Raw genomic sequence first — 25,967 nt, 5'->3', positions numbered from 1 at the left:
TTGTTTGGTAACTAAAACCACATCATCTTCCCTGATTCCTTACACACAGTTACACTCATGTTATTTTGATTTAGCTTCGCAAACAACTGTGTAAAAATGAGCTCTTGCAATTTTCTCTCACCATAGATCTTTACATCATGCAAACTGGTTCTATACAACCTGACTAGATGAGCTATTTTGTATGTCAGTATGTCTAAATGCACTGAAGGATGTTCATGAATTTTAACATTGTGATGTAAAGCCTTTATTAAATTGCTCTTGGACTTAAAGATGATCAAAAGGAGGATAATGTCATGGACATTTTTTATGTACTTACATGTTTTCATATTTGCCACTGTCTAGAGGAGGATCTATAGCCGTTTTCACACATGACCTGCGGGTAAAGTCCGGAGAATTGGCCACGGAGTTTCCCGGGAGTTTGCCTTTCACACATGCACAACACAGCAGGAGGTTCTCTGCACAGACACGTTAACAACAGCATCAAATCCTCCGCATTATTCAGGTGAAGGGGGAGCAGAGGCAGGAAGCGACGTATTCCTTCTGCTGCAGAGATCACATGATCATGTTTCCAGCACCACCGACACCGGCATAAGCTCTTATCACTACAAACTCTCAATTCAATTCAATTCAATGAGACTTTATTTGTACAGCAAATCCCAATATACAATATTTCAAGGCACTTTACATAGAAGGTCAAGACCTTAAAAATTATAAAGAAACCCAACAGTTCCCACAATGAGCAGCAGGGAGAGAGAGACCAGGAACAGTTATGTACCATCAAGTTTCAACTCTGATTAGTTGTTATAATGAAAACAATAAGAGGGATAATTCTGAATGCAAAGATGGTATTAATGATAGCAGCAAAATGTATATAATAATAATATTAATATTTGTCTGAATCCTGCAGCTCTGGAGTCAGAGATGCCTGCAAAGATAGAGAGAGAGAGAGAGAGAGAGAGAGAGAGAGAGAGAGAGAGAGAGAGAGGTTAAGACTGTAATCCGTGGCATACAATAACACTGTACTTAAACTTGTTCTCATACATAAACCTTTATATATATTACAGTATTCCTTTAGCTTTATTTAACATCACAGAGAGAGAGAGAGAGAGAGAGAGAGAGAGAGAGAGAGAGAGAGAGAGAGACACTATGGGAGGGAAAAAACACAAAGTTAGTTACATGTAGTAAAATAAATGAATGTGGGGTCAGAGAGACAGGAGTTCCCCCAGCAGTCTAGGCCTGCTGAAATTGTATCTTCTAACAATATTAAAACAGATTTTACATAACTATTGAGTATTAAATAAATTGATAAAGGTACAAGACGTCCATACTTCCCCCTCCTCTTGTGGGCAAATGGAACATCCCACCTGAGACATGACCTCCTGGCCGAGGTTGTCATTACGTTGTGACAAAAGGGCCCCATGGCACACATCCTGTCTAAGATGAAAGATTGCTCTGACCCAGGGCCCGTGGTGCCATGACAAAGTACTGACTGTGCTCGCAGACATTCTAGAACCGGAGAGAACCAGGAGACATCAACTCAAGAGCAAGACGCCACCTGTGAAAACATTCGTTAAGGAAGGAGCAAAGCCAGCAGCACCCAATAAAACCAGGGCGAGTCTCCTGCAGTCAGCCCAAGCGTGGGAGCTGAGGGTAGACCTGAGGAGGATGTCGGTTGTCGTCTCTACCGCCTTGAGACCCGAGGCAGTCCTGCTCTCCACTGAAGGAAAGAAGATGATCCTAGTAGAGCTGACTGTTCTGTGGGAAGAGGGGTGTTAGGAGGTATTTGAGAGAAAATCGGAACGCTACAAATACCTGGTGCAGGACTGCAGGGACGGAGGCTTGCAGGCATGGTTGTACCAGGTTGAATTAGGGGGCAGGGGTTTGACAGGGAGAGAAGAAGGCGGGACGAAGATTGGGGGAAGCAGGAGAGGGAGCCTCCTGTCGGATATGGAGCAGGCGAGAGAAGTTAAGCTGGAAGCTAGGAGGGACTGAGTAGTGGCTGGCTCCCACTGCTGACCTGCCAAAAGTAGAGTGTTATGGTTCAGGGTCGAAACACTGTTGGAAAGCATCTGATGAGATGACCTCCTGGCCAAAGGCTGCAGTCATTGCATAATGACTGACGGAGAAGCATCCTTGGATAAACACAAAAAATAAAATGTAAACGTGAACACATTTACACAAATATTATAGACAGACTTGGCCTGTTCGAGTTTTAACAGCGATGCCAATAGGCCCTGAGCTTCAGAGTCCATATGGTGGGAGGAACAGGGGATAAACAGTGGGTTTGTAGGGATGAGGATAGGCTCTTTCGCAAAGATGGAGCCTGGGGACCTGAGCTGAGAAGGGGCCCCCGAATATGGCTGGATTATATTAGTCCATAGCCACAACAATTATATCCCAACCCTTTTTCCTGGAAGCACCAAAGTCCCTTGAAATGCCCCTGTGTAGCATATCTAGGGGGAGACTCTTCTCCCACAAAATGTTCAGCTTGTTTAAAAAGCAGTTCAACCTCAAAATACCTACACTATTTAATGAGTCATAATGCATAGACACAAGAAGTAATATATAGTCCTAGGAAAAGAAACTTAAAAATGTAATTTAAGAGAAAAGAATTACCACGTGCTGCCTGCATCCCTCTATTGCCTCTCTCTCTATTGAGTGTTTTCCTGCTAAACAAGGAGCCCTGTGTCTCCTCAAGTGACAGGCTATTTCAAATAAACACACTCACGACTGGGTGAAAAGCATATGCCTCGGCCAATACCCCTCTTGTCTGTCCAAATAAACTTTGACTGTAGTTGATCCGTGGACATGAACAGTGTCCAGCCTGCTTCCCCTCGGTGACATCATTCTGTCAGAGGATAGTGAGAATTAGATCTACTGTGTGTGCGTGTGTGTGTGTGTGTGTGTGTGTGTGTGTGTGTGTGTGTGTGTGTGTGTGTGTGTGTGTGTGTGTGTGTGTGTGTGTGTGCACGCCTGTGTGTGTGTGTGAGTCAGAGGGGAGGGTTGTTCCAGTATATTCCCATTTGAGAGACACCTTAAAGGCTCTGAGAGAAAAGACATTTTTGCAAAGTGAGGTCATTTTGGAAAATTACACTTTCCATTGAGAGTTAAGAAATCTTTGTCTTCATTCGTCCTTCATCAGCTCAACAACTGTCAGTAATGTTTTATTCACCACCACTCTGCTCAGGACATTTAGCAGTTTAATATTGGGAAACCAGGCTGACCATCTGGAGTATTGGGCACTTTCCCAGTTGGCCGGGCACAATATGTAACTAGAATTGCACTCAGCTGGGGCACATACTTCTCCCAAGGACCAACAGTGAACAGTCAAATTCAATCAAGCCGCACCAAACTCCACACACTCATTGATACCAGTCCCCTAAATATGCCTAACATCCTTTCTTACAATACAAAAAGAAAAGGGAAAATATCCAGAATCTGACCCATTTATTGAATCTGCTGCAAAAGTGAATGGGTTCTTCCTTGGCCCACACCCCCACTCTTCCACATAGTTTAAATAAAACTGGTTCAGTAGTTTTTGCGTAATCCTGATGAAGGACAGACAAAGAGCAATAAAAACATAACCTCCTCGGTGTAGGTGATGACATGAGCTGGTATTTGCAAAGTTATGTGGATTACAAAATAAATTCCACATCTACAACAACTCTGGTGCTCCCATTGTGTTGTTGTCTCTCAATCTAAGGTAGAGTGGTTTGACCAAGGTTCAAACCCAAATATGCCAATCTGCGGTCAGAGCAAGCCTCCAGTGTGAGCCCTGATTCTTAAGCCTGCCTCATACCTTGATCAATAGTGTGGCTGCATAGTGGCAAACAAGAGGAATGGTAGTTAAGGGGTGGAATGACCAGAATGAAGGACAACAGACATAAGCTGCTTTCAGACATGCTCTGAGGTCGACAGGTCAAGGACGAGGAGATCAGCCACACCCAAATACCTCCAGAGGGTAAGACAGATGCTGGGAAGCCAGCTCAATGGAAGGAATACGATCCAAGCCATCAACATCAAGTCCCACCAGTCATCAGCTAAACCCCAATGGAACTAACAACAGTGCTGATATTCTGTGGCACGTAAAATTCCGATTGAGTGTAGAAGATGGAGTAGAGGGTGGCAGTAGCGATAGATATGTGGCAGCTGACAGTCACATCAGGAATAAGGAGCAGGAGAAGATCAAGAAGTTCCAGCAGCTGATAGAACAACTGTAGCACATGTGGAGGGTGAAGTCTGAATAGGAGCATTAAGGGCTGTGACCCCCCACACTGTGAAAATTGCTCCAGTGCATTCCTGTTACACAGGACGTTAAGCATGGAAAATGTCTGTGCCTGAAATGTGCACATGTGTGCAACCTCAGCAGCCAGACTGAAAACTATCAGGTATTAAAAACTATGACATAAACTGAAACTGAATATATGTATACACATTTATTTATCGCCAAACCATTTGACCTACTGCTAACAGACTAGGGCAAAAGAAGGGGCAAAACTGGCAGCCTTGTTGAGAGCATTTAATAATCTGTTTTATTCTTTTTTTTAAAAATAACTCTATATCCTAAACATATTATTATAGTATAGTATGATGGTTGTAAGGGATGGGTACTCTTACTGATACTGCATATCGGTCCGGTACTAAAGGTATTCTAATCAGTTATCAGTTAAGTTCCTATTGGACTTTGCCAAAATGTTTTACGCCTCTAAGTATCCAGACTCTAACCCTGTAAAATAAGCAACAGCCAAACAACTAGCCACAGGCATTCTTAACATTTCCATTACTGTTGGTATTCTCACATTAAGTGCACACTCAATTCCTTTCAGCTTATAGTCTTCAAGAATAAAAACCACTGCTTAACATGTCTCACATGAGAGAAGTAATGTGTATTTTGAACATTACAGTATGTAAAGTTATCCAAGTATGGACCCCAAATGAATATTATGAAACTGTGAATGGACAAAATATGGGTGCGTTAAAGGAAGTTGGTGACTTGGAGGAAAGATGTCCTCATGACAATTTGAAGATTTTTGTATCATGGGATAATGATCGATGATATTTCCTGTTTTCTGAATAAAAGTCAAATTGAATCATAAGAAAACTATTTATTACGACATCACAAGAAAATGAAGTTGTGGCTCAAACCACCAAAAGTCTGAATCTTCCGAGGAAAAGCAGGATCTTTGGAATGGAGTGGGGCTGCATGGTCTGGTGGTCTTAAATTGCCCTTACAAGGGGACAGGAATGAAATCTGTCCTCAAACCCACAGTCCGCAGCAAAGAATGAATGATTTCATTGTTTGGGAAAGAAATGAGGGAAAAAAGCGAGTGTCACTTGTGAAGCATCATGATTCAGGGGCTTAGCTGCCTCTTGGCCCTTCACCTCAAAGATGAAACCAAGCTGAACACGGACTATGGGGACATTCGATTGACATTTTACAGCTTTGACATATAGCAAAAAACCTTCAATGCTGAACATGTGCTTCAATTGTTCCTCAACAGTAATGGCAATTTACAAGAATGAAATGTTTCACTCGCGTCATTCACCCACTGTTATAAGGACTCTGACATTTACCAAGGTTTTCTTGTCTGGGATTTGTTCTTAGGAAGAGAACAGAATCTACGGACACTCAAAAGCACACGCTGCCCGCTTCACTACTGACGTGCTTTCCAAAATAATCAGTTATTATGTTTTCTTCAATTCTGTAGTTGTATAATAAAACATGAATATGTTATTTTGATTTAAAGCACCATAATATTTAGTCATTTTTAATGTTCTACCTGTATCTGGTTCTTTATAGCTTACAATTAATCTCAAGAAACACATACTTGGGGGGAAAAAGGCAGATAAGTTCCAGTGCATAGTTTTATTTTTGTAAATTTGTATTTCTTTAAGTGGCCCAGAGATTATGGAAAGGGTTGAGGCTATCTGTGTGAGGTCTATTCTCTCTTGATTGTCGAGGACAACAACAATAACAATCTCTTGGAGCTGTGTGAGGCCAATGTTCATGCAGGTGCCTACCAACAGCCAGCAGGAGAGACTCATATAAGATACGGTGACCACTGTTCTCACAATTGCAACAATTGGCCCTGTTGTTTCTCTCCAAACAGGCCAATCCCTGCTACTTCTCTTTGAGCTGAGTCTTTTTCTTTATTTTAGTGTGACACTGCTGTTGCTAAGACTTAAGATTAATGGAGTAGTTCAGTATTTTAGAAAGAAATAGTCTAATTTGAGTGAGATGGGTTAGGTTAGATCGAGTATGTTTAGACTTTAATACAAATAGACTTTAAACCAACTACTCTCTCACACCCTTTCACACTTTAACGGGCAAAAAATATCTAAACTAATAATGACATTTTAATTCTGCTACAAGTCAACGCAGGACTGCATTTGTCTACGCCTGTTTTGACCACACACTTGTCATTAATTCAACTGCTCAAGGATTTCCCTAAATGTCTAAAATATTTTAATGAGGAAATGTTGGATCATGGGATCAGTAAGCAATTCTAATAAGAGTATCAAGCTATCAATACTAACTTGACACTTAATTGACGATGCTGTGGACACCTTTGTCCTCAGAATGGTTTGAGTTTCCATACCCCTCCGTCCTGTATAAAGGATTAAGAATAGCCACACTGTGTCTATTGGGAGTGTGGGAAAAGGTATGAATCAAAATTTAGATCCTCAATAAAACTCTATAAAACATAAATGCAATTTTATTAAATTAATTACGAAAACCCCCACATATGTTACCAAGCTGGTGCATAAACAGGGGTACAGAGTGGGACTCGGAGGTCATGTTCCCATCATCTGAGTGGAATCTTCTTCGCCACGCCTCCAGGAGGGAGCTGCTCCTCACATCTCCTCCTCCTCCTCCTCCTCCTCCTCTGTCCGGCCGGCAAAGTTGTTACTGCCAGACTGGAAGTGTTCTCCAACTGGACAGAGGAAACACGGACATCTTTTCTAACTCCAGCTGCCCCCCCTCAACCCGCAACCGGATAAATGTCCTAGCTGGACGCGTAATTGCGCGTAGGAATGCGTCTCACCGGTCACCTTCCGAGCTTAGGATAAAGTACTCTCATGTCTTTTATGCGGTGTTTTAGGAGACAACTGTGTTTTCCATCCCTCCATATAAACAAAAGAAAAAGTATGATCAGTGCGGATGTGTAAAAACATCAACTACTCTCTTTAGTTTCTTGGTATCAGTGTCAGCCCCGCATCCTCCGTTTTTAAAATGCTGATCCTCGTGTACACAGCTGTGTTCTTTTACCTCACGCAGTCCGCCGGCGCCGAGCCGAACGCAACATGTCCCACACGGTGCGATGTGACTACCTGCCCGGGCCCGAGCTGCCCCAACGGCTACGCGCTGGACCGCTGCAGCTGCTGCCTGGTGTGCGCCCCGGGGGAGGGAGAGCCGTGCGGCCGCCGGGACGATCTGCCGTGCGGGGTCGGCCTGCAGTGTAAACACAAGGCGAGCAAGCGTTTCTCCAGCGGATTCTGCCAGTGCAAGTTGAGCCACGTAGTTTGCGGCAGCGACGGGAAACCCTACGTCAACGTTTGCCATCTGAGGACGAGCAGCAGGAAGGCCCTGCAGCTGGGACTCCCCGGCATCACCCAGGTCCAGCGTGGAGCGTGTGACGCCAGCATAGGTACGATTTTGTTCAACTATGGTCTGTAAGAAGTTCAGGACACATTGTAGAGACAAAGCTCTTTCAAATACAAACCCACCGACCTTCTCAGCTTCCTTTTTACCTTTCCTTGATACCCAAAGGTCAAATTAGTGACAGTGAGTATAAGGCATCTGATACAAAGGCTTTAAAATGAGAAATAAGGAGATCAAAAAACATAAGTGCAGTGTTTGGCATCAATTTCATGTTGGGAAATTCTTCTGTTTCTTCACAGTGACAGTTATCTTTTCTTTACAAACTTGCATTCATAGTAGCCTACAATCAAAAAACATATTTTTGCGTCGTTTGTACTCATGCAGCTTCATGTCAGTTAAAATAAGCAAATAAAGATTACTGATGTTTTCCACTTGTGAAATGAAGTTCAAAAATATGTGTGTGAGTGTAATTCCAATGTGTGTAGTATCATTTTTTTAATGACACTGAGGTCTGACAGATGGACACACACACACACACACATATATATATATAAGGATGGCCAGTAGCTTTTCTGTCTATTGAGCTAAGTTCTGATGATGATCATGTGATCAAATCTTAAGGTCCAGAGCAGCTACAAAATGAACATTGTGGTGAGATGGTTTTCTCAAGTGCTGTTTCTAAGGTCGAAAAAATAACCTGTCTACTGTTACTGTCATAGAATCCTGTTTTCCCTCAATATCATGTTGAATCGCCAGTAGACAGTTGGGCCCTGCGCCCCTGCCTTAATAAACTGCTCTATGAGTTTTTTTTCAATGGTCTACATATAAGAGGTGTTGGTTTGGTGGGGGTTCGATCCCCAGATCCTCCAGTCTGCGTGCTGAAGTACCCTTGGGCAAGACACTGAAACACAAATTGCTGGTTGGGTATAAATGTGAAATGTACTGTAAATCGTTTTGAGTGGTTGATAAGACAAGAAAAGGGCTAAACAAATACAGTCAATTTACCAAACTGCTAAGGCTTTGACTTAACCTAATAGAGATTGGGGCTGCACGATATTAGGAAAACATGCAATATGCGATAATGTTGAATTTTGCCATGGTGATATGACAAAAAAAATACTACTAACATAGACCCCAGATAGTGAGTAGCCTATGCAGACACTGAAAACAAAAATGTAATGCAGTATTTCTTTCCCACAACATGCTTTTTTGAAATAATTCTACCTGGCTACAGTCAGCTATATTGTCAATGAACCAAGTTAGATGAATGGCATGCAGTTTCTGGATCACTTTCGCAGAACATCTTAATGCCCCCTTTAAAACGTTTTCTGCTAAAAACATTGCTTACCACCTGGAACAAGTAGTTGGGGTATGAGAGTGTTGCAGTATGAAGGGAGGGGGGGGATTTAAGTGGAGTAAAGTGTGCTTGGCTGCCAAATTGTGAGAAAATGTATGTATAATGTATGTGTGTCTCTCTGCACACCTGTGAGAGCATGCTTTTACTTTGCTAGGTCTTTTAAACATGTGCGTTGGCATGTTACAACATTTCCTTATGTCCTAAAAAAGTCTCTCTGAGGGTATACTACTTGCAGCTGTACATAAATACTTCCTGGCTAGTTTACTCTGCTGCGGGAAGCTGACCTGGTGGAGTTGCCACCAAGCCAGCGGGTCCGCCTCATTGTCTATGGTGGGGGACAGGAAGTAGCTGTACAGTTCGGCTTCCACAGCTTGCTCCAGTTGCACAGATTCAAGATTCAAGAGTTTATTGTCTCATATGCACAACAATTACATTAAGCAGTTGCTGGCAATGAAATGCTTGGGTCACAGGCTCTCTTCTAGCAATGCTCAGAATATTACAAGCAAAAAAAAAAAATCGGTGATCAGGCCTATGACGGTCGTGTCATCAGCAAACTTAATGATGGTGTTGGAGCTGTGGGTGGCCACGCAGTCATGCGTGAACAGGGAGTACAGGAGAGGACTGAGCACACAGCCCTGGGGGGCACCGGTGTTTAGAGTCAGGGTGGAGGATGTGGTGCTGCCTATCCGCACCGCCTGTGGTCTGCCCGTCAGGAAGTTCAGAATCCAATCACAGAGGGCGATGTTGAGCCCAAGGTCTCTGAGCTTGGTGTCGAGCTTCAGGGGCATGATGGTATTGAATGCTGAGCTGTAGTCAATGAACAGCATTCTCACATATGTGTCCCTCTGGTCCAGGTGGGAGAGGGCAGTGTGAAGGGTGAGGGAGATGGCATCTGCAGTCGACCTATTTGGCCTGTAGGCAAACTGAAGAGGGTCCAGAGAGTCAGGGAGGGAGGAGGTGATGAAGGGTTTGACTAGCCGCTCAAAACACTTCATGATGGTGGAAGTGAGTGCTACTGGGCGGTAGTCATTCAGGCAGAGGGTTTTTGGTTTTCTTGGGAACAGGGACAATGATGGTCTCCTTGAAACATGCGGGGACTACAGACTGGAGCAGTGACAGGTTGAAAATGTCTGTGAACACAACTGCCAGCTGATCTGCACACACCTTGAGAGCTCGGCCAGGAATGCCATCAGGTCCAGGTGCCTTGCGTGTGTTGATCCGGTTAAGTGATCTCCACACATCTGCCCTGGATATTACAGGGGGGCAGCGGTCCTCCTGGGCCTCTTGGATCTCCACAGCCGGGGGAATTGCTCTCAAAGCGAGCATAAAAGGTGTTTCAGTTCCTCTGGGAGAGATGCAGACACTACATCAGCACTGCTGGTCTTTCCTTTGTAGTCTGAGATGGTTGTTAGTCCAGCCCACGTGTTCCTTGTGTCACGTTTGAGTTTCTGCCTATAGGCAGGCAGCAGCAGAACTGAGACGGGATCACAGAAGATGAGGCAGGGTCTTGGGGCCGTCTTGAAGGAATTGCACAGTGATTTATTTGCCTTCTTCAGAGAGGCCCTGGATGGATCCATGCTGTGGGCATCTGGGTCAGTGGGGCTTCTCTACTAGAGCAGAGAGAAGAATACAGCAGCAAAAACGTCATTATTCATGTTGCGCTGCATATTCAGTTATGTTCCATTCAAGATCTTGCAATATCTGATTTGTTTTGGTGAAATATTTTATCAACAGCCCTTGTGTCAAATAAATATTATAACCTAATTACCTTCCTGTGCTGTAGTGCATGTCCATGTCATGGCGTTCTTTGGTTGCAGGGTTGTCATACTTAGTGTAAATGTAGTGCAAGATTTTCATATTAGTGGACTTTGTAAATCACTGTCTTCTTCCTTCTCTGCAAGAACTGATGTCTTCATCAGATGAAGGATTGTTTTCACGTAGGAAACACTCACGTAACTCTCCCTTTAAAGAGCATCTGTAAATTCTTGCAGAGGCTGTAATGCCTGTTTTACATTCTCAAGTACATTCAGGTCCTGCCAAGTGGGAACCAAATACCCTGATTATCTGTCTGCTGAGAGGACGTCGGATGAGGCCTGCTGCTGCTGTCTGGAGGAACCCGACCTGGTTGGGCATTCTGTGAAGAGTGAATGCTCCGGGAGGCTGTGCTCCTGCTGTGTGTTTTTCAGGTCCACCTTCTCTTTCTAGCTATGGGGGAAATGTCCCACCAACTTTGTGCAAAGCCCAGCAGCTCAAGCAATGTGTCATCTTTAACAGCATTTTATGGGGAGTGGGGAGAAAACAAGACATGATTTAAAACCTACCGGTAAAAAAATAACAACTGCAATATATGGTTTTATAACTTCAATAACTATAAGTATAATACAAATACTACAGCATTTGAGACAGACAGCAATCACCTACCATTAAGTAGACTAACTTGTGTGTGCATGAGCTTAAAATCAGTAGGTTATAAAGCAACATGCTACACAATATAAAGTCTCTGCTGCTCCTTTTCATGTCTCACTTTGCTCTTTATGCTACCTTACACTATGACTTTAATAGAATGTATCCCTCCATGTGTGTATTCTCCACTGCAGCCTCTCCTCTCTTATTCTCTTTGTGGCGCTTTGATGTTCAATCAATCAATCTAATTTTTATTTGTATAGCCCATATTCACAAATCACAATTAGCCTCTTAGGGTTTAACAAGGTGTGACATCCTCTGCCCTTAATCCTGAACAAGAGTACTTGAAAAAAAAAAAAAAAAAAACTATTAACGGGGGGAAAAGGGTCTCTTTTCCTGGTTCTTGTCAGGACACGTGCTGCAGCATTTTGGACAAGCTGCAGAGTCTTTAACGACTTACTGCTGGATCCTAATGGTACAGATAGATTGATTGTATTCAGTAAAGTACTATTAATTAGGGGCAGAATGTATCCTAGTAACTTTGTAGGAATGGGATCTAAGATGCAAGTTGTGGGTTTTAGACGATGAGATTATTTTGCTCAGCTGATCAAGGGTGATCAGAGAGAAGCTGTCTAAATCATTGGGAGGATTCTCAGCTGTTCCTGAGATTTCTGTGCTTGATGATGTACTTGCGTCAACAGAGGGCAGGAGATGGTTGATTTTATTTCTCATAATTTTATCATTAAAGAAGGTCATAAAGATATTGCTATTCAGGGATTGAGGAATACTGGGTTCGGTGGAGGTGTGACTCTCTGTCAGCCTGGCTACAGTGCTGAAGAGAAACCTGGGGTTGTTTTATTTTCTTCTATTAGTGTGGAGTAGTAGGCAGCTCTTGCTTTGTGGAGGGCCTTCGTATATACTTGAACACTATCTTTCCAGGATAGGTGATTTTCAACACATGTTGGATCGCCACTTCCTTTCATGTTTTTCTCATAAGGAGTTACACTTGTGAAACTCTTAATAATTGGACGTCTGTTTGACTGTTTTGCTACCACTTAACTTAACGTTAGTTTTTCTGCTTTTGCTTATGCTAGATTTAGGGGATTCTTCATATAGATCTTTGTGGTTGTGTTGTAGGTGGCTATGGAGATTAGTCATGTTTACTCTGGTGGTTGCCACAAGTGCTCGGCATGACTCGCATAGCACCTGTGTTTGTAACACGTCATCTCTCTTGTATCCAAAATATTGCCAAATAATAGACATGCTCGTCTCTCCCACTTCAGCCATCACAACGCTACAGTTGTTTTGACCTTGATGAAAGAATGAGGTCAAAGAGGCCAAAATTTAATGTTGTGTGAAAGACTAAAACTTGAAAATCTGAGGAAGAGTGTATTTAAAATGATTGTGAGAGTTTCTAGTATTGCTAAGCCAGCCATATGTTAGAGCAGAACAAATTATAGCAATGGAGGTTGTTGAGGACGTTTTCTGGAAGCTGGTGAAAGGAGAACTCAGGCAGCAGCTGATGTCTTATGCAGAAGATTTTAATATAGACTTGATGCATTAAGGAGGTGAAACAATATACAAACGCTAACAGAGTAACATGAGCAATTGTCACCCCCAAGTCTGAAGATGTCTCCCACAGCATCCCAGTATATCTCCCTCTACTTGTGTCACCCATTCTAACAGCACATCCATGAATGGCTAAAATTGCTGTCACTCTCTATGTAACATGTGGGTGATTGCACCATATTGGATAGTTGAGCCTAAAACACATTGTGTCCTCACATCTTACCACTGGTGAAATATGCAAAAGAGTTAAAGTCGGGGAGAGTTGAAGTTGGTGCCTCTCTGTCTGGGGCATCTGAGTTAGATATGAAAGTCCCTCAACATAGACACTACAATGTACTGTTGTTTGGTCCTTTATCTATAACCTGACCTTGGGTACTGCTTCGAGAGAGAAGGGAGTATCTGTGGAATTTAGACAGGCACTATTCTCCTGTACAGATATAGTGTAATATACAATATACATAATATATAGTGGCATATACAGTAATTTGTGAGGATGGTCAAAAATTCCTCAACAAAGACGTTAGCTATATGCATGGTTAATCAGGAAATGAATGCTCATCAGATCAGAGAGGATATAAAGCGTGTTGACCGGAGATAACCATAACCCTGTTTGCTGCTAAAAGGAGATGAAATGCCTTGATAGACTGCAATCTGTTGAATATACTGCAGGGATAAATTGCTCTGATGAGGACTTAGATAATGATAAGACAGTATTTGTTGAGGGAGTATTCCCTGGAATGGTGAATATTTATGAAAAAGAAATATACAATGAAGACAGAGTTTGCGATTGCTCTGATTTTAAGTATACATTCTAGATTGAGGGGTATACATATATTGAGGGGATAAGAGAAAATCAGGGCTGTTTTATTTGTTGTTGAATGATGAACCTTACATTTTATTATAAAACTGTAGAATTAAAAGTAAAAAACTAAATAACTGATTAGTTGGCATTTCAGTTGTCAGGCGTGTGTAAGAGTGCTCTTCAGTGTGCGTAGATTCTGTTCTTACATAAGAACAAATCCCAGGTAAGAAAACATTTGTCAATGTCAAAATCATTGTGAAAACTACATAAGTGGGTTTTAAGAAGAAATTTTTTCTTAGAACCTTTGGTGAATGAGGCCCATTTACCAACTTGGGCCAATCTGGACATACTGGAGGTATAGGAGAGTCTGGATCATAACCCGAGTATGCTTTATTAGCTGTAGATTTCTTAGGCTTGAAACAAACAAGGTGGCTAGTACAGAGAGCATAGTTGTTGGTTGCAGCCTACCAGCTGCTAACTCAGCTAGGTAATGTAATAGCATACAATAGTGAAGTGTGTTTGCTAACAGCTGTAGGCCCATTTTTAAAACTGTGTAAAAATGTAGCAATTGATTCGGAAGTGGATTTATCGTCGTATATTCTGAAACGTTACCGTCGGTCATACTTCAAGTAGGCCTCCGTACTTGACAACATCACTTAAAGGTTCAGTGTGTAAGATTTAGGTGGAAGGGATCTATTGGCAGGAATTGAATATATAATAATCCTTGTGATGTTTTCACTAGTGTGTTTTATCTAAATTGTATGAATAGTTTTTTATTTACCCTAGAATGAGCCCTTTGTATTTAAATACTATATATTTACTTCGGGACCGGGTCCTCTCTACGCCGTCACGTTTTTTACAGTAGTCCAAACTGGACAAACTAAACACCTTTTGAGTTTTTATGACAACTGAAGGCAGGGCCGGCCCTGGAAATATTGGACCCCTAGGTCGCCAATTTCAGATTGGCGCCCCCAAGGTGCATCCCCAAGAACTTTTGGACTGTGTACAGATGCACACACAGGCAGACAAAAATGTAGGCTACAAAAAATAATTAAAATATATAATAAAAAATATAAAAAGAGTCTGAAATCTGCTGTACTGACAGCTAGTTAGCTATTCATGTCGACAAAGATAAACATTAATCATGTGCACAATCTGTTTAGACACGACTAACAAATGTGTGGAATAAGTACATAATTAAAGATGGGGGAAATTTCATCATGTGGGGGCAAAAATATATAATATATCACAAGCGGAAAAAATAGAACAGACCCCCAAACCATCGCTGCAGATCGCAAGCCGGCCGTAGCTCGCGATCACAAGTAGCAAGCCTGAATCTGAGCCGGATACAGGCTCAGCTTTAACCTCTCACACAACTTCAAATGATTCTTCATACATATACCCTCTGAAACAAATCTACTGCTAAATACTTACACCTCTCAGTGTGGGTAAAATGAAAGTTACCGTTACAGAGACATTATGCAGCAGCCAAACCTCTCTGAGCTGAAGAATGGCTGATTGTGGTGCTGGGAAGGGAATGTCTCAGGAAAATACAGTTGAATTGGCACACCATCAATGTCTCTTGTTGTGGCAGCAATGCAGGGCAGAGAGGGGGATTTTGTTCTTCTTGCTTGACCTGGTTGACAAACAAAAGGCTATTTCCACATTTAATATGTATTTGGTGCGTATCACTGCCGGTCATGTGGGTTTTGGAGGCTAGCCAGCACCCACTGGCAGAGGATGCGGACTGGAAACACTTTTTTTCTGTAGACAGTGTCGTAGCTCTGGCTTTGGCCTAATGAGTCGGCAATATCTGTGCACCCTTCATGCGTGCAGTTTTCCCCAGGGAATGTACGAATGATTTGGAAACCCAACGCAGCCTTTATGCCTAAAGTGGTCAGTTTATGTTTAGTCCGTGCCGTGTGGATCATAAAACTTTCATGCGTCCTTTAGATCCATCTTTACTCTTCACTTTAGTCATAAAGTTATTCATGCCTAATTAAGTTTATGATTATAACATGCGTTCTTCTTGGCCTTTGCAAATGTAATTGTCTGTATTAATATAGTCCTTTTCTAGTCTTGATGACCACTCAAAGCTTTACAGTACATTTTGTTTCCATTCACACAGTGCATCTATGTGCAGCCCTTTCTCTCTATGAGAAGGAACAAGGTGGGACAAGGCAGTTCAGTATCTTGCCCAAGGGCCTGCGGAAGTGGGGAAAACTAGGATCGAACCACCGACCTGCTGGTTAGAGGACAATCAGTCTATCCCCTGAGCCACAGCCACCTATGGCTCATGTCGTCTGATTATTAAAATGTGTAATTCTTCTTGCTAGTATAGATCCTTCATATGCCGACAGTCCTCGTTACAAGTTCAACTTCATAGCTGATGTAGTGGAGAAAATCGCTCCTGCTGTGGTCCACATCGAGCTCTTTCTCAGGTATTCACTGTTTGTTTGTGTGCGTTTGTGTGTTAGCAGTGGTTATGACGGTGTGGAACATGTGACATTAAAATGGCAACTTTTAGAATTCATGAAAAACAACTGCTTTAGGTTTAATAAATAGTTTTTTTTTTAAAGGGATGCCATACAATATGTTTAGTCTATCATTTGGATACCTTAGCTTATTTAAGTGGCGCCCACTCATACAAGCCATGTCCACATTAATGTAGAAATTTATGCTTTGTCCAGTCAGTCCAATTTGAAGGGAAAAATCCATTCTTTAACTGTTGTTCAATCATATTTCAACCGGACTTAGGTAGATTAATTGAATACTTCCTTGAAATAACAAATTATTCTCTCGAAAAAGCTGCTTAAAATATGAAATATAACCTCTACTTTTATCCCAAGCTTTGATATTAAGATAGCAGGACTAAAAAATGATCAGAAATCATCTCTCCAATCCAGTTCGACTAAACTTGCTGATGCTTTCCTCACACACCAGGCATCCTCTCTTTGGTCGCAACATCCTTCTATCTAGTGGATCTGGATTTGTGATGACAGACAATGGACTTATTGTGACTAATGCCCATGTAGTCTCCAGCACTACTCCAGTATCCGGTCAACAACATATCAAGGTACAAAATCCAGTTTTTCTACAGGGATCCTTTTTTTTTACTGAATTTTACAGGGAGTTAAATGCAGAGAAGCTAAAAAAGGAGTAATATGATCTCCTCTTCTAGTTCCTGGGGCCAAGCTAATGCCGTTCAGGGTAGCTATCTGGTCAGAAGATATTTCTCTGAGGTGTTTAGGGCCAAGTACAGTGACTTTAGTTTTGTCTGAGATTAAATGTCAAAATGAATAGGTCATCCTGGTCTTAATGGGCCTCATTCAACAATATCTTCTTAAGAATTTTCTTAAATTAGTTCTTGAGAAGATTTCTAAGAAAACTCTACGTCAGATTCATGACACGTTCTTAAACTGCAGAATTCCTACCTGTGTTCTTATATTGATGAATGCCATATCTACGTAAATTGAAAGCGCGTTCCAGTAATTTCTAATTAGCATAGGTAAAATGCCCCGTCAACGCCCATAAAAGCACATGAGACTTCAGTGCCGTGTGCTCACACAGAAATCACAGAATCTGAGAAGAACATTTTAGAAGCAAAGAATGATTCCACGAAATTCTAAAGACAGCGCCACACCGTATATAAACATACTTAGATCAGTACAGACGTGAGGGACTTGCAGAAAAATCCAGCCATTAGGGTTTGATATACACTTACCAAAAATATAAATGCCACACTGTTATTTTTACTCCCATTTTTCAGTTATGAATTCTTCTGTGAACAATAAAAGCTTATTTCTCTCAAATTTGGTTCACAAATGTGTTAAAATTTGTTTTAGTGAGCCGTCAGCTTTGCTAAGATGATCCATCCAAAGATCATTATTATAGCCTATGCAGAAATATGCAGTTCTTTCATGCGATGCAATGCCACAGATGCCACAAAGTTTAGAGAGAGCGTGCAATTGGCCTGCAAACTGCAGGAATGTCCACCAGAGCTGCTGCCTGTGAACTGAATGTTCATTCCACTGCCATAAGTCACCTCCAACGTCATTTCAGAGACTTTAGCAGCTCATCCTGGGAGATCTTTTGAGATCAGCCAGCCAGACAGCAGATGAAACAGTGGGTGAACCAATATCCCACATGCCACAATCATTAAACCGATCACTATGTGAGGCCAATGGTTGTCATACCGCATACCGACTCCTAAAAAACGACCCTAATAAAACTGTGGTTCAGTGCCTTATAAAGGTCTTTCTTCAAGACATACTGCACAAGACATAGACATAGCCTTTTATTTTTTAATAAGTCCAAGGCACGTCTGTGCAAAAAAAAAAAGAAGCTTTATAAACAGCATCTTTTGATAGGGCCCCTACACTTTGGACCAATCTGCCAGAAGAGACTAGACCAGCAGAATCCGTTACCTGTTTTATCTTTTATCGTATGATGTCTATGACTGTTATTATTTTTATCTTTATTATTATTATTCCCTTACTCAGATTTTGGGGAATTTAGGATTGTTTGCAGTAAAGCACGTTGTTACTTGCATTGAAATGTGCTATAAACAATATTATTATTATTATATATCACTCCTGTCAGGTGTACAGATTATCTTGGCAAAGGTGAGGTGCTCACTAACACAGATTTGAACAAATTTGAGAACAGAATGTTGAGAAAAATAAGCCCTTTGTTTGCATAGAGGAAATTAACAGTTTTCATGTGCTAGAATAAGAATATCAATTTATCTAGGTTCGTTCAGGGGTATACGTTGTGGTGTGGTTAATAAATATGGGAAACCTTAGAGCAATGAGGATGCACACAGTCACTGCATCTCTCAGTGAAAGTGTATTTCCCAAAATGCTGAACTGCTTCTTTTACAATGGGATCACATCAGTATTGTATTGTCCACTTACTGTATATTATACAGCTTGACCTAAACTTGACTTATTCTAACCTTGAACTGTATAACATAATATAATAATATTTAATGCCCCTAAGAGATTATTTCTCTGCTATCAGGAAGTATATGCCCCACCCATCACATTCTATCTATATACCAGTATTCAGATAAAGTCAACACCTACTGACAACAGGAGATACATGTTTTATCTTTTGTAGCAATTCTCATAGTGGGTACTTCACATCCACCTCAACCAAGGTCAGAAAACTGTTAAAACTGTGAGTTTTTATCAGATGCAGTTGCCCTTCTGACATATGAAGTTGTTATTGAGGGACTACAGGTAATCAAAATCTCTTTGGTACATCAGCTTACCTCCTTGAAGTTTTCAAGAGGGCCCCCTATAGCCATTTTGTGACAATCTGTACAACCTGGCCCCCCCCTACCTCTCCGACCTCCTCCACCAGCACACCCCCACCTGACGCCTCAGATAAATACATTTATCTGACCAAGTGCCGAATCTGGGCTGACAGGGTGTTTTCAGTCACTGCCCCCTCTCTGTGGATCTCATTACCACCCCACATCAAAAATGCCCCAACACTGTTATCTTTCAAAAAGGCCCTCGAATCCCACCTCTTCAGACTTGCCTTCCCCAGCTAATTTCATTTTTGGGTAACCCATCCCTTTAAAGAGTTTATTGATTGCTTCCTTATTCTATCTTATTATTATTATTATTATTATTATTATTATTATTATTATTATTATTATTATTATTATTGAATAAATTAAACATACTTATTTTTATTTATTTTATTTTGTTTTTTATTTTGAGCACCCCTAGCCCTTCAAAAATGCTAAAACTATTTATTGAGCGCTCTTGAGCTTATGTGCCATGACCATACTGAGCTGATACAAGGTTTATATTTTAGAAATCGATTCTTTCCTGTGATGTATGGTTTAATCTGTAATGCTTCCATTCTTTCCTTAAGGTCCAGATGCATAATGGAAATGTATATGAAGCCAGCATCAAAGACATGGACAAAAAATCGGACATTGCAACCATCAAAATCAACTCACAGGTGAGTTCACATCATTCATCAAACAGGAAATGGTTCCCTTATTATCCATACACAACCTGAGAACACGTGATTCAGCTGTATCACGTTGATTTTCAAATGGCAAAAAATGTATTCAACCAACACAGAATATTGGACGGATATGCTGAACAATAAACAAGGAGGATATCTCCCAGCATCTCTGTTTGAATGAACTTTAGAGTATTTGCCATGAATTTTAGGTAATGCAAAACGCAAAGCATTTATAAGCCAAACTAAATTATGAAATATGTACACGGAAACGGCACTGGTTGGCGAAAGGCATACAACCATAGTGTGGTAAATGTAGTTCCTTCAGTTTAAAATAAAATAATGGACATACTCGGGCCATTGTAGCGCACAGCAGGCAGCTGGTCAGCGCTGTATGTGGTCTGACGTGGGCCACCAGGGGGCGCTGGCATTAGGGATCGAAGATGGGGTACAGGCAGTGGTGAGGACTCTCAATACAAGGGGTCCCACAACGGAGCAGCCGGGGAGCGGAGAGGGAGGAGAGCGCACCGGAGGAGATGAACGCACTGGAGACAACAAGGGCAACTTGGGAAAAAGAAAACCCCAAGTTAAAAAACTTATGTTGGCAAAAAGAGGGAAATAGGGGGACATAATGAATGTCAATGTAAATTTTTTCTTTAGGCTTGAGGTACATTTTCTGTTCTTTAGTGGCTGTGAATGCTCAGTGTTGTTTGGCTGCAGCCATCTGTGCGCAACACTGTACCATTCAAACGTGTTAAATATTGACACAGTCACAATCACTGCAATTCTTTTAAGGCTTTGTAAATCACAATGCGTGTGTGCTAAATTAAAGTATTTGCATCTACTCCTCCCAATATTTTGTGCACTCAGGTAGAAACGCCCGATATTGCATATTCATTAAGGCAAACTAAATAGACAGCACGTGATATTCTGCACGCAATCCTCAGTGTGCACCGTTTGTGGATCAGCTTGCATGTTTTTTCGATGTGGATTGTTAGAGGGCCTTTGAGGAGGGCAAGGGTCTTCAGATTCCTTTTGCCTCCTGTTGAGTATCTTTATGAGAGATACAGATTTTCATCAGAGGGAATGATAAACCTTGGTCAGCTGCAGGAGCATCTGTGGATACTCGACCTGAGCCTGACGGGACCCATCAGGACCGGACATGCCCGGCCAGGTTCAGACAAAACGTTTTGAATAATATCCGGGTACAGTCCGGCTCGTTGCCAGTGTGTGTGGGGTGCACCGTGTGGTGTGGTTGCATCTCCTGAGCCATCTCTCATCTCAGAACAGAAAGAACTCACTAACGGAAGATTCTAACTCAAAGCTGTAGCAATAAAACTATGGAACATGTGACACTTTTAATATGCAGTATGTAAAACCTAAAGATCCTCTTCACCATGTTCATGTGTTTAAAAAGTGTTATCTTTTGCAGTATAGACCAAATAGTCTGTGTGTATGTGTGTTATCCTTTTTAACATTTCAATGCTTATACATTTTTTTGAATGTGCACTGAAACTTGTCAGTCTTCCTTCAAGATAAAAATGATAACATATTATGGTAATTTAGATCTTATTATACAACTGTAGAATTAAAAGTAAAAAACACAAGAACTGATTAGAGACTTTACAGAAGCATTTCAGAGTGCTCTGCAGTGTGTGTAGGTTCTGTTCCTACGTAAGAACAAATCCCATTTAAGAAAACATTAGTGAATGTCAGAATCATTATACAAATTCAAATGTGAGATTGATAGGAAAATCGAATTATGTAAATTGTTAGTAGAATCTCAGAGTTTCGAAAAAACTAAAAATGTTTGCCTTTCAAACAGTAACAAACGGGGTCCCAGCTGTTCAAGGCTTTTTCTGCAGGCTCTCTCCCCAGGCACTGGATCTTTGAATGGGACTGCTGGTGCAGGCACACAGTTGGTATATTTCTGACTGGTTGGCACCTGATTAATTAAGTTCTATACTTGACTTCATCACGAACGAGTCATAATCAATTGATAAGTAAAGATTAACAAAAAGAGCATTTTATGCACTGTTCTGATCAGCTGGCTGTTGATTTGACATAAGGAAAATAAGATATTGTGCGGGAAACTTCCTTAAACATGCGGAGAAGATAACGTAATTCTAAAGATAAACTTTAACAGTGTGACATTTACGTTTTTTGGCTTGCTGTCAGTGTACTGGATCCACTAATACTTTTTTCCGTCTCCTTATTATGAGGGTTATATCCCCACCTGTTGCTTGGACATGCTCGCCCTGCCTCTCTTTCTCCTTCTCCCCAAACTTCCTCTGACTGCTAAGTGTTTGTTCCTGTTGACAGGGACATTATTCTTGCTACTGTTGCAAAGTTCTTGCTCATGAGGGAATGTCTGATCCCTCAAAATTGTATACAGAGCCAAACCTGCTTTGTATAAAAAAGTGCCTTGAAATAACTTATATTGTGATTTGACGCTATATAAATAAAATGGATTGTCTTCTACTATACCCTACTACAGAGATGTCTCACCCTGGCCCACTGTATCTGTGTATTCCTTACCTCTAGACAAAGCTGCCCGTACTGTTTCTGGGCCACAGTGCAGACTTGAGGCCGGGGGAGTTTGTGGTTGCGATTGGCAGCCCCTTTGCCCTCCAGAACACTGTCACCACTGGCATCGTCAGCACGGCACAGAGAGATGGCAAGGAGCTGGGCCTGCCGGACTCGGACATGGACTACATCCAGACAGATGCTATTATCAATGTAAGAAGGTAGAAAACATGTAATCTCAAAAACATGTAATCTCAAAATATCAAATATCACTGTTTGTCTTTTATTTCCCCTTCCCAGTACGGGAATTCCGGCGGACCTCTTGTCAATTTGGTGAGTTCTCTACCTAGAGGATTTCATGTATGCAGTAAAATACTTCTCTCTACTCGATTCTTGTAAAACCTACAATACAAATTGCATGACAGCCGTATTTGCATAAGCAGTGGTTTGGCCCTGGCCAGAAACAGGCAAACTTAAAAAATGTGTACTACTTGTATACTCACTGGTATTTACCTACATTTGTGTATTTGAGGATGGGGAAGTGATTGGCATCAACACCCTGAAAGTTGCAGCGGGAATCTCATTTGCCATTCCCTCTGACAGGATCACTCGCTTTCTCAATGATTCCCTCGACAAGCATAACAAGGGTGAGTCTGAGATTGATGGTGAAGACATTTGAGTATCCTTCTAAATGTAAATCAACTAAATTAAGTTTCTTTCAGACGTAAGCGTAATGAAGAAGCGTTTCATTGGAATCCGGATGCTGACAATCACACCAGCGTAAGTCTGAACTCACGATACCTTTTTGTTTAAATGGGAAATACACAGCAAAACACCGAGCAGTGGATTGTAATATACTTACGGCAGCAACTGCATCTTGAGTCTCACAATAAGAAGTAATCCCCCAAGAATTGTGCTTGCATGTATGTGATTGGCCACTGCAGTGCCTTGCCAGATGACATCACGTTGTGTTGTAGCAAAAGTTGAACCAACTGGGGTTTGTTCAATGGACAGTCATCAAATAGTCCTTCCCCTCTGCATAGTGAATTTATATAAATAATCTTGATTGTCCCCAAAGTCTTTCAGATATCATGTTGTTGCATTTGTGTAAATAAAACTGGTTAAAATCTGTCTGTCTGCTTGGCTGTGGAGATGCAATGAACTTGCATGTATCCTAGTGCTTACATACTTATCAGTAAAACTGAGTAAAGGAGCTAATGGCTCTCTCTTCCAACATCCTTTGGCAGTTACATTTAAAAAGGTTAAAATTCAAGTTCAATTCAATTGTATTTGTTTAGCTCCAAATCAAAATAAACATTATCTCAAGGCACTTTACATAGAAGGTCAAGACCTTACAAATGTATAAAGAAACCCAACAGTTCCCACAATGAGCAAAATGGAGCTGTTCGTTTATATAACTGCTGTAGAAACTGGTTTTACTTTCTTTTTGTTTCTGTGTATCTTAGAATCTCTGAGTTACTGTTTTAGGCTAGTCTTTTTTTTATTTATAGACGGAAGCGCTTTGGATTGTTGGGTGTCATTTAGGTTATACATATATTGTATGAATATATTACCTATTCATTTCTGTCCGTTTCTAGATCAGGACAATAAACCTTAGTGAGAATTCCTTGGGTTAGATAAGAATATACATTATTGATTCATATTTATACACTTCCTTATCTCTGAATTAGAAAAGTAAAATTACAAATATTTGGGTTTTGGGTTAGATAATGGACTTTTTTTTTATTGAAGTAAAGTGTGTGTGTGTGTGTGTGTGTGTGTGTGTGTGTGTGTGTGTGTGTGTGCGTGTGTCGTGTGTGTGTGTGTGTGTGTGTGTGTTTTCCAGGTTAACTGAAGAGCTAAAACAGCAGAAACCAGATTTCCCTGATGTTACCAGTGGGATTTATGTCCACGAGGTCGTCCCACACTCACCTGCACAGAAGTAAGTTTCATTTCTTCATTCTTCGATCAAACAGATATCGTACAGCGTTTGTCAGTCATTTCAGAGTATAATGATTAGTGACCATCTCTTCATTCTTCGCTGACTCCAGAGGTGGCATCCGAGACGGTGACATTATTGTGAAACTAAATGGCAGACCACTGATGACAACAGCTGACCTGCAGGGGGCGCTGCAGGAGGAGACAGCCTTGCTACTGGAAGTCAGGAGGGATAATGATGACCTGCTCTTTAATATCGAACCTGACATCATTATGCAGTAGACATTGTCGACGCAGCACTGCTGCAGAGTCAGGCCTACAGCGGAAAAGAACCTGGTGGATGGTACAACTTAACTGTATCAAAATAAAAGGTGGAAAGTATCATTAAGGACAACATGGGACATGCCCACCCCTTCTATCAGGTCAATGGTGGAATACCCTGCAGTCACCCACACCCATTTAATGAATGTTAACTATGTGCTTCTTTTACAACGATAGTTTCAGTCAGTATATAGATTTAAATGAAGCTCGAAAATAACTCAACAACAACAGCTGTTGGGCAGCATCTTATGGTGCACATGTGGGAAATGACAAGGTAAAAGCAAAGTTGAATCATGTACTGTGGAATTGATTAATAAAATTGAATAAAATTCTACTTAAAAATGTGTTGATAGTACACAGATAATCAAATGAATTAACTTTCTCATAAGCATTTTTCATGCAAAGATTATTCTTCCAGAGAGGGTATCATGGTCATATGCATTGTAAAATCCACAGCACTCCAATGCTTTCACCAATATCTATGCATGGGTATGGAGCTAATGACCAGGCCAGAATCCTTGTTGCTCCTCAGAACTGTATATTGTATTGGGTGTCAGCACACCAAGGTCTTAATAACATCATTAATTATCCCTATTATTATTTCCACTGGAACAACCAGTCATATGGAGCTTGAATATGACTGTTGCACAACTGTTCCTGGTCTCCCCACCTCCTCACTCTCTTCTCTCCTCTCTTCCCATTTTTCTCTGCTCACCCCAACCAGTCGGGGCAGATGGCCGTCCACACTGAGTCTGTTTCTGCCAGAGGTTTCTTCCCATTAAACAGTTTTCTTTCCGTCCACAGTTGGCAACTGTTTGCTTGTTGTGGGAACTGTTGGGTTTCCCTATAATAATGTATGGTCTGATTCTGTGTTTTGATTCTGCGCTATACAAATAAAATTGAATTGAAATTATGTCCACACTCAAACCCACTTTTGCAGGATGTGTGGCCCCTAAGGGGCTGGGAGTAAAAGCAGTAGTGCAACAAAACATATCCCCGGTTGGTTGAACTTGATCGCGTCATAGTATGGGCCCTAGCTTTATTTATTTCCCAAATAATAGGGTTAATAATAATAAAAACCAGGGCTGTGTATTTAATCATTTTTCTGAGCACAACAAAATATACAGCTAGGGGGCCGTGAGGAGATATTAGCTGAATTTTACTACAAGTGTATTATGTTTTTAACCCTACCTTCAAATTATACATATGTACCTTACTGAAAATTATGATCTAATAAATTTTAGAATAATCAAATTACTCTAACAATGTTATTTGGGGAAATAAAGTATTGTTAGTATATCAAAATTATTTATAAAAAATGTGTATTCTTTATTTTATGTTAAGTGTAAAAACAGTAGATTGAACAAAAAAACATTGTGGCTATGCATTAAATAAATATACGTAAGCGTATTGCATTCACTTGAAAAAAAAAAAAGTTCTGTTTTTCTGAGATAATTATCTCG

At 41.1% G+C, this 25,967-nt stretch overlaps 1 protein-coding gene and 1 long non-coding RNA gene across 2 annotated transcripts; one reads left to right on the top strand and one right to left on the bottom strand.

The window, feature by feature from the left end:
- Window positions 1–12: 12 nt before the first annotated feature.
- LOC117779378 lies at window positions 13–15,157 on the bottom strand. Its single transcript, XR_004617000.1, has 3 exons — window positions 15,147–15,157; window positions 11,820–11,822; window positions 13–159 (listed from the first exon to the last, which is right to left on the bottom strand). It is a non-coding gene; the product is annotated as an uncharacterized LOC117779378 (long non-coding RNA).
- htra3b (HtrA serine peptidase 3b) lies at window positions 6,913–25,546 on the top strand. Its single transcript, XM_034615519.1, has 10 exons — window positions 6,913–7,649; window positions 16,076–16,175; window positions 16,678–16,810; window positions 19,624–19,713; window positions 22,264–22,458; window positions 22,546–22,578; window positions 22,778–22,892; window positions 22,968–23,025; window positions 24,092–24,187; window positions 24,297–25,546. The coding sequence occupies exons 1-10, from the start codon at window positions 7,235–7,237 to the stop codon at window positions 24,463–24,465; spliced, it is 1,404 nt and encodes a 467-aa protein (XP_034471410.1). The 5' UTR covers window positions 6,913–7,234; the 3' UTR covers window positions 24,466–25,546.
- Window positions 25,547–25,967: the final 421 nt, after the last annotated feature.

The sequence above is a fragment of the Hippoglossus hippoglossus genome, chromosome 18, assembly GCF_009819705.1.
Source record: "Hippoglossus hippoglossus isolate fHipHip1 chromosome 18, fHipHip1.pri, whole genome shotgun sequence".
NCBI classification, from domain to species: Eukaryota; Metazoa; Chordata; class Actinopteri; order Pleuronectiformes; family Pleuronectidae; genus Hippoglossus; species Hippoglossus hippoglossus.
This window is presented reverse-complemented; position numbering and strand designations above follow the sequence as displayed.

Coding starts and splice junctions, on each gene's coding strand:
- htra3b (XM_034615519.1), top strand. CDS start 7,235: ATGCTGATCCTCGTGTACACAGCTGTGTTCTTTTACCTCACGCAGTCC. Junction 7,650..16,075: donor AGCGTGTGACGCCAGCATAG/GTACGATTTTGT, acceptor TTGCTAGTATAG/ATCCTTCATATGCCGACAGT. Junction 22,579..22,777: donor GCGGACCTCTTGTCAATTTG/GTGAGTTCTCTA, acceptor TGTGTATTTGAG/GATGGGGAAGTGATTGGCAT.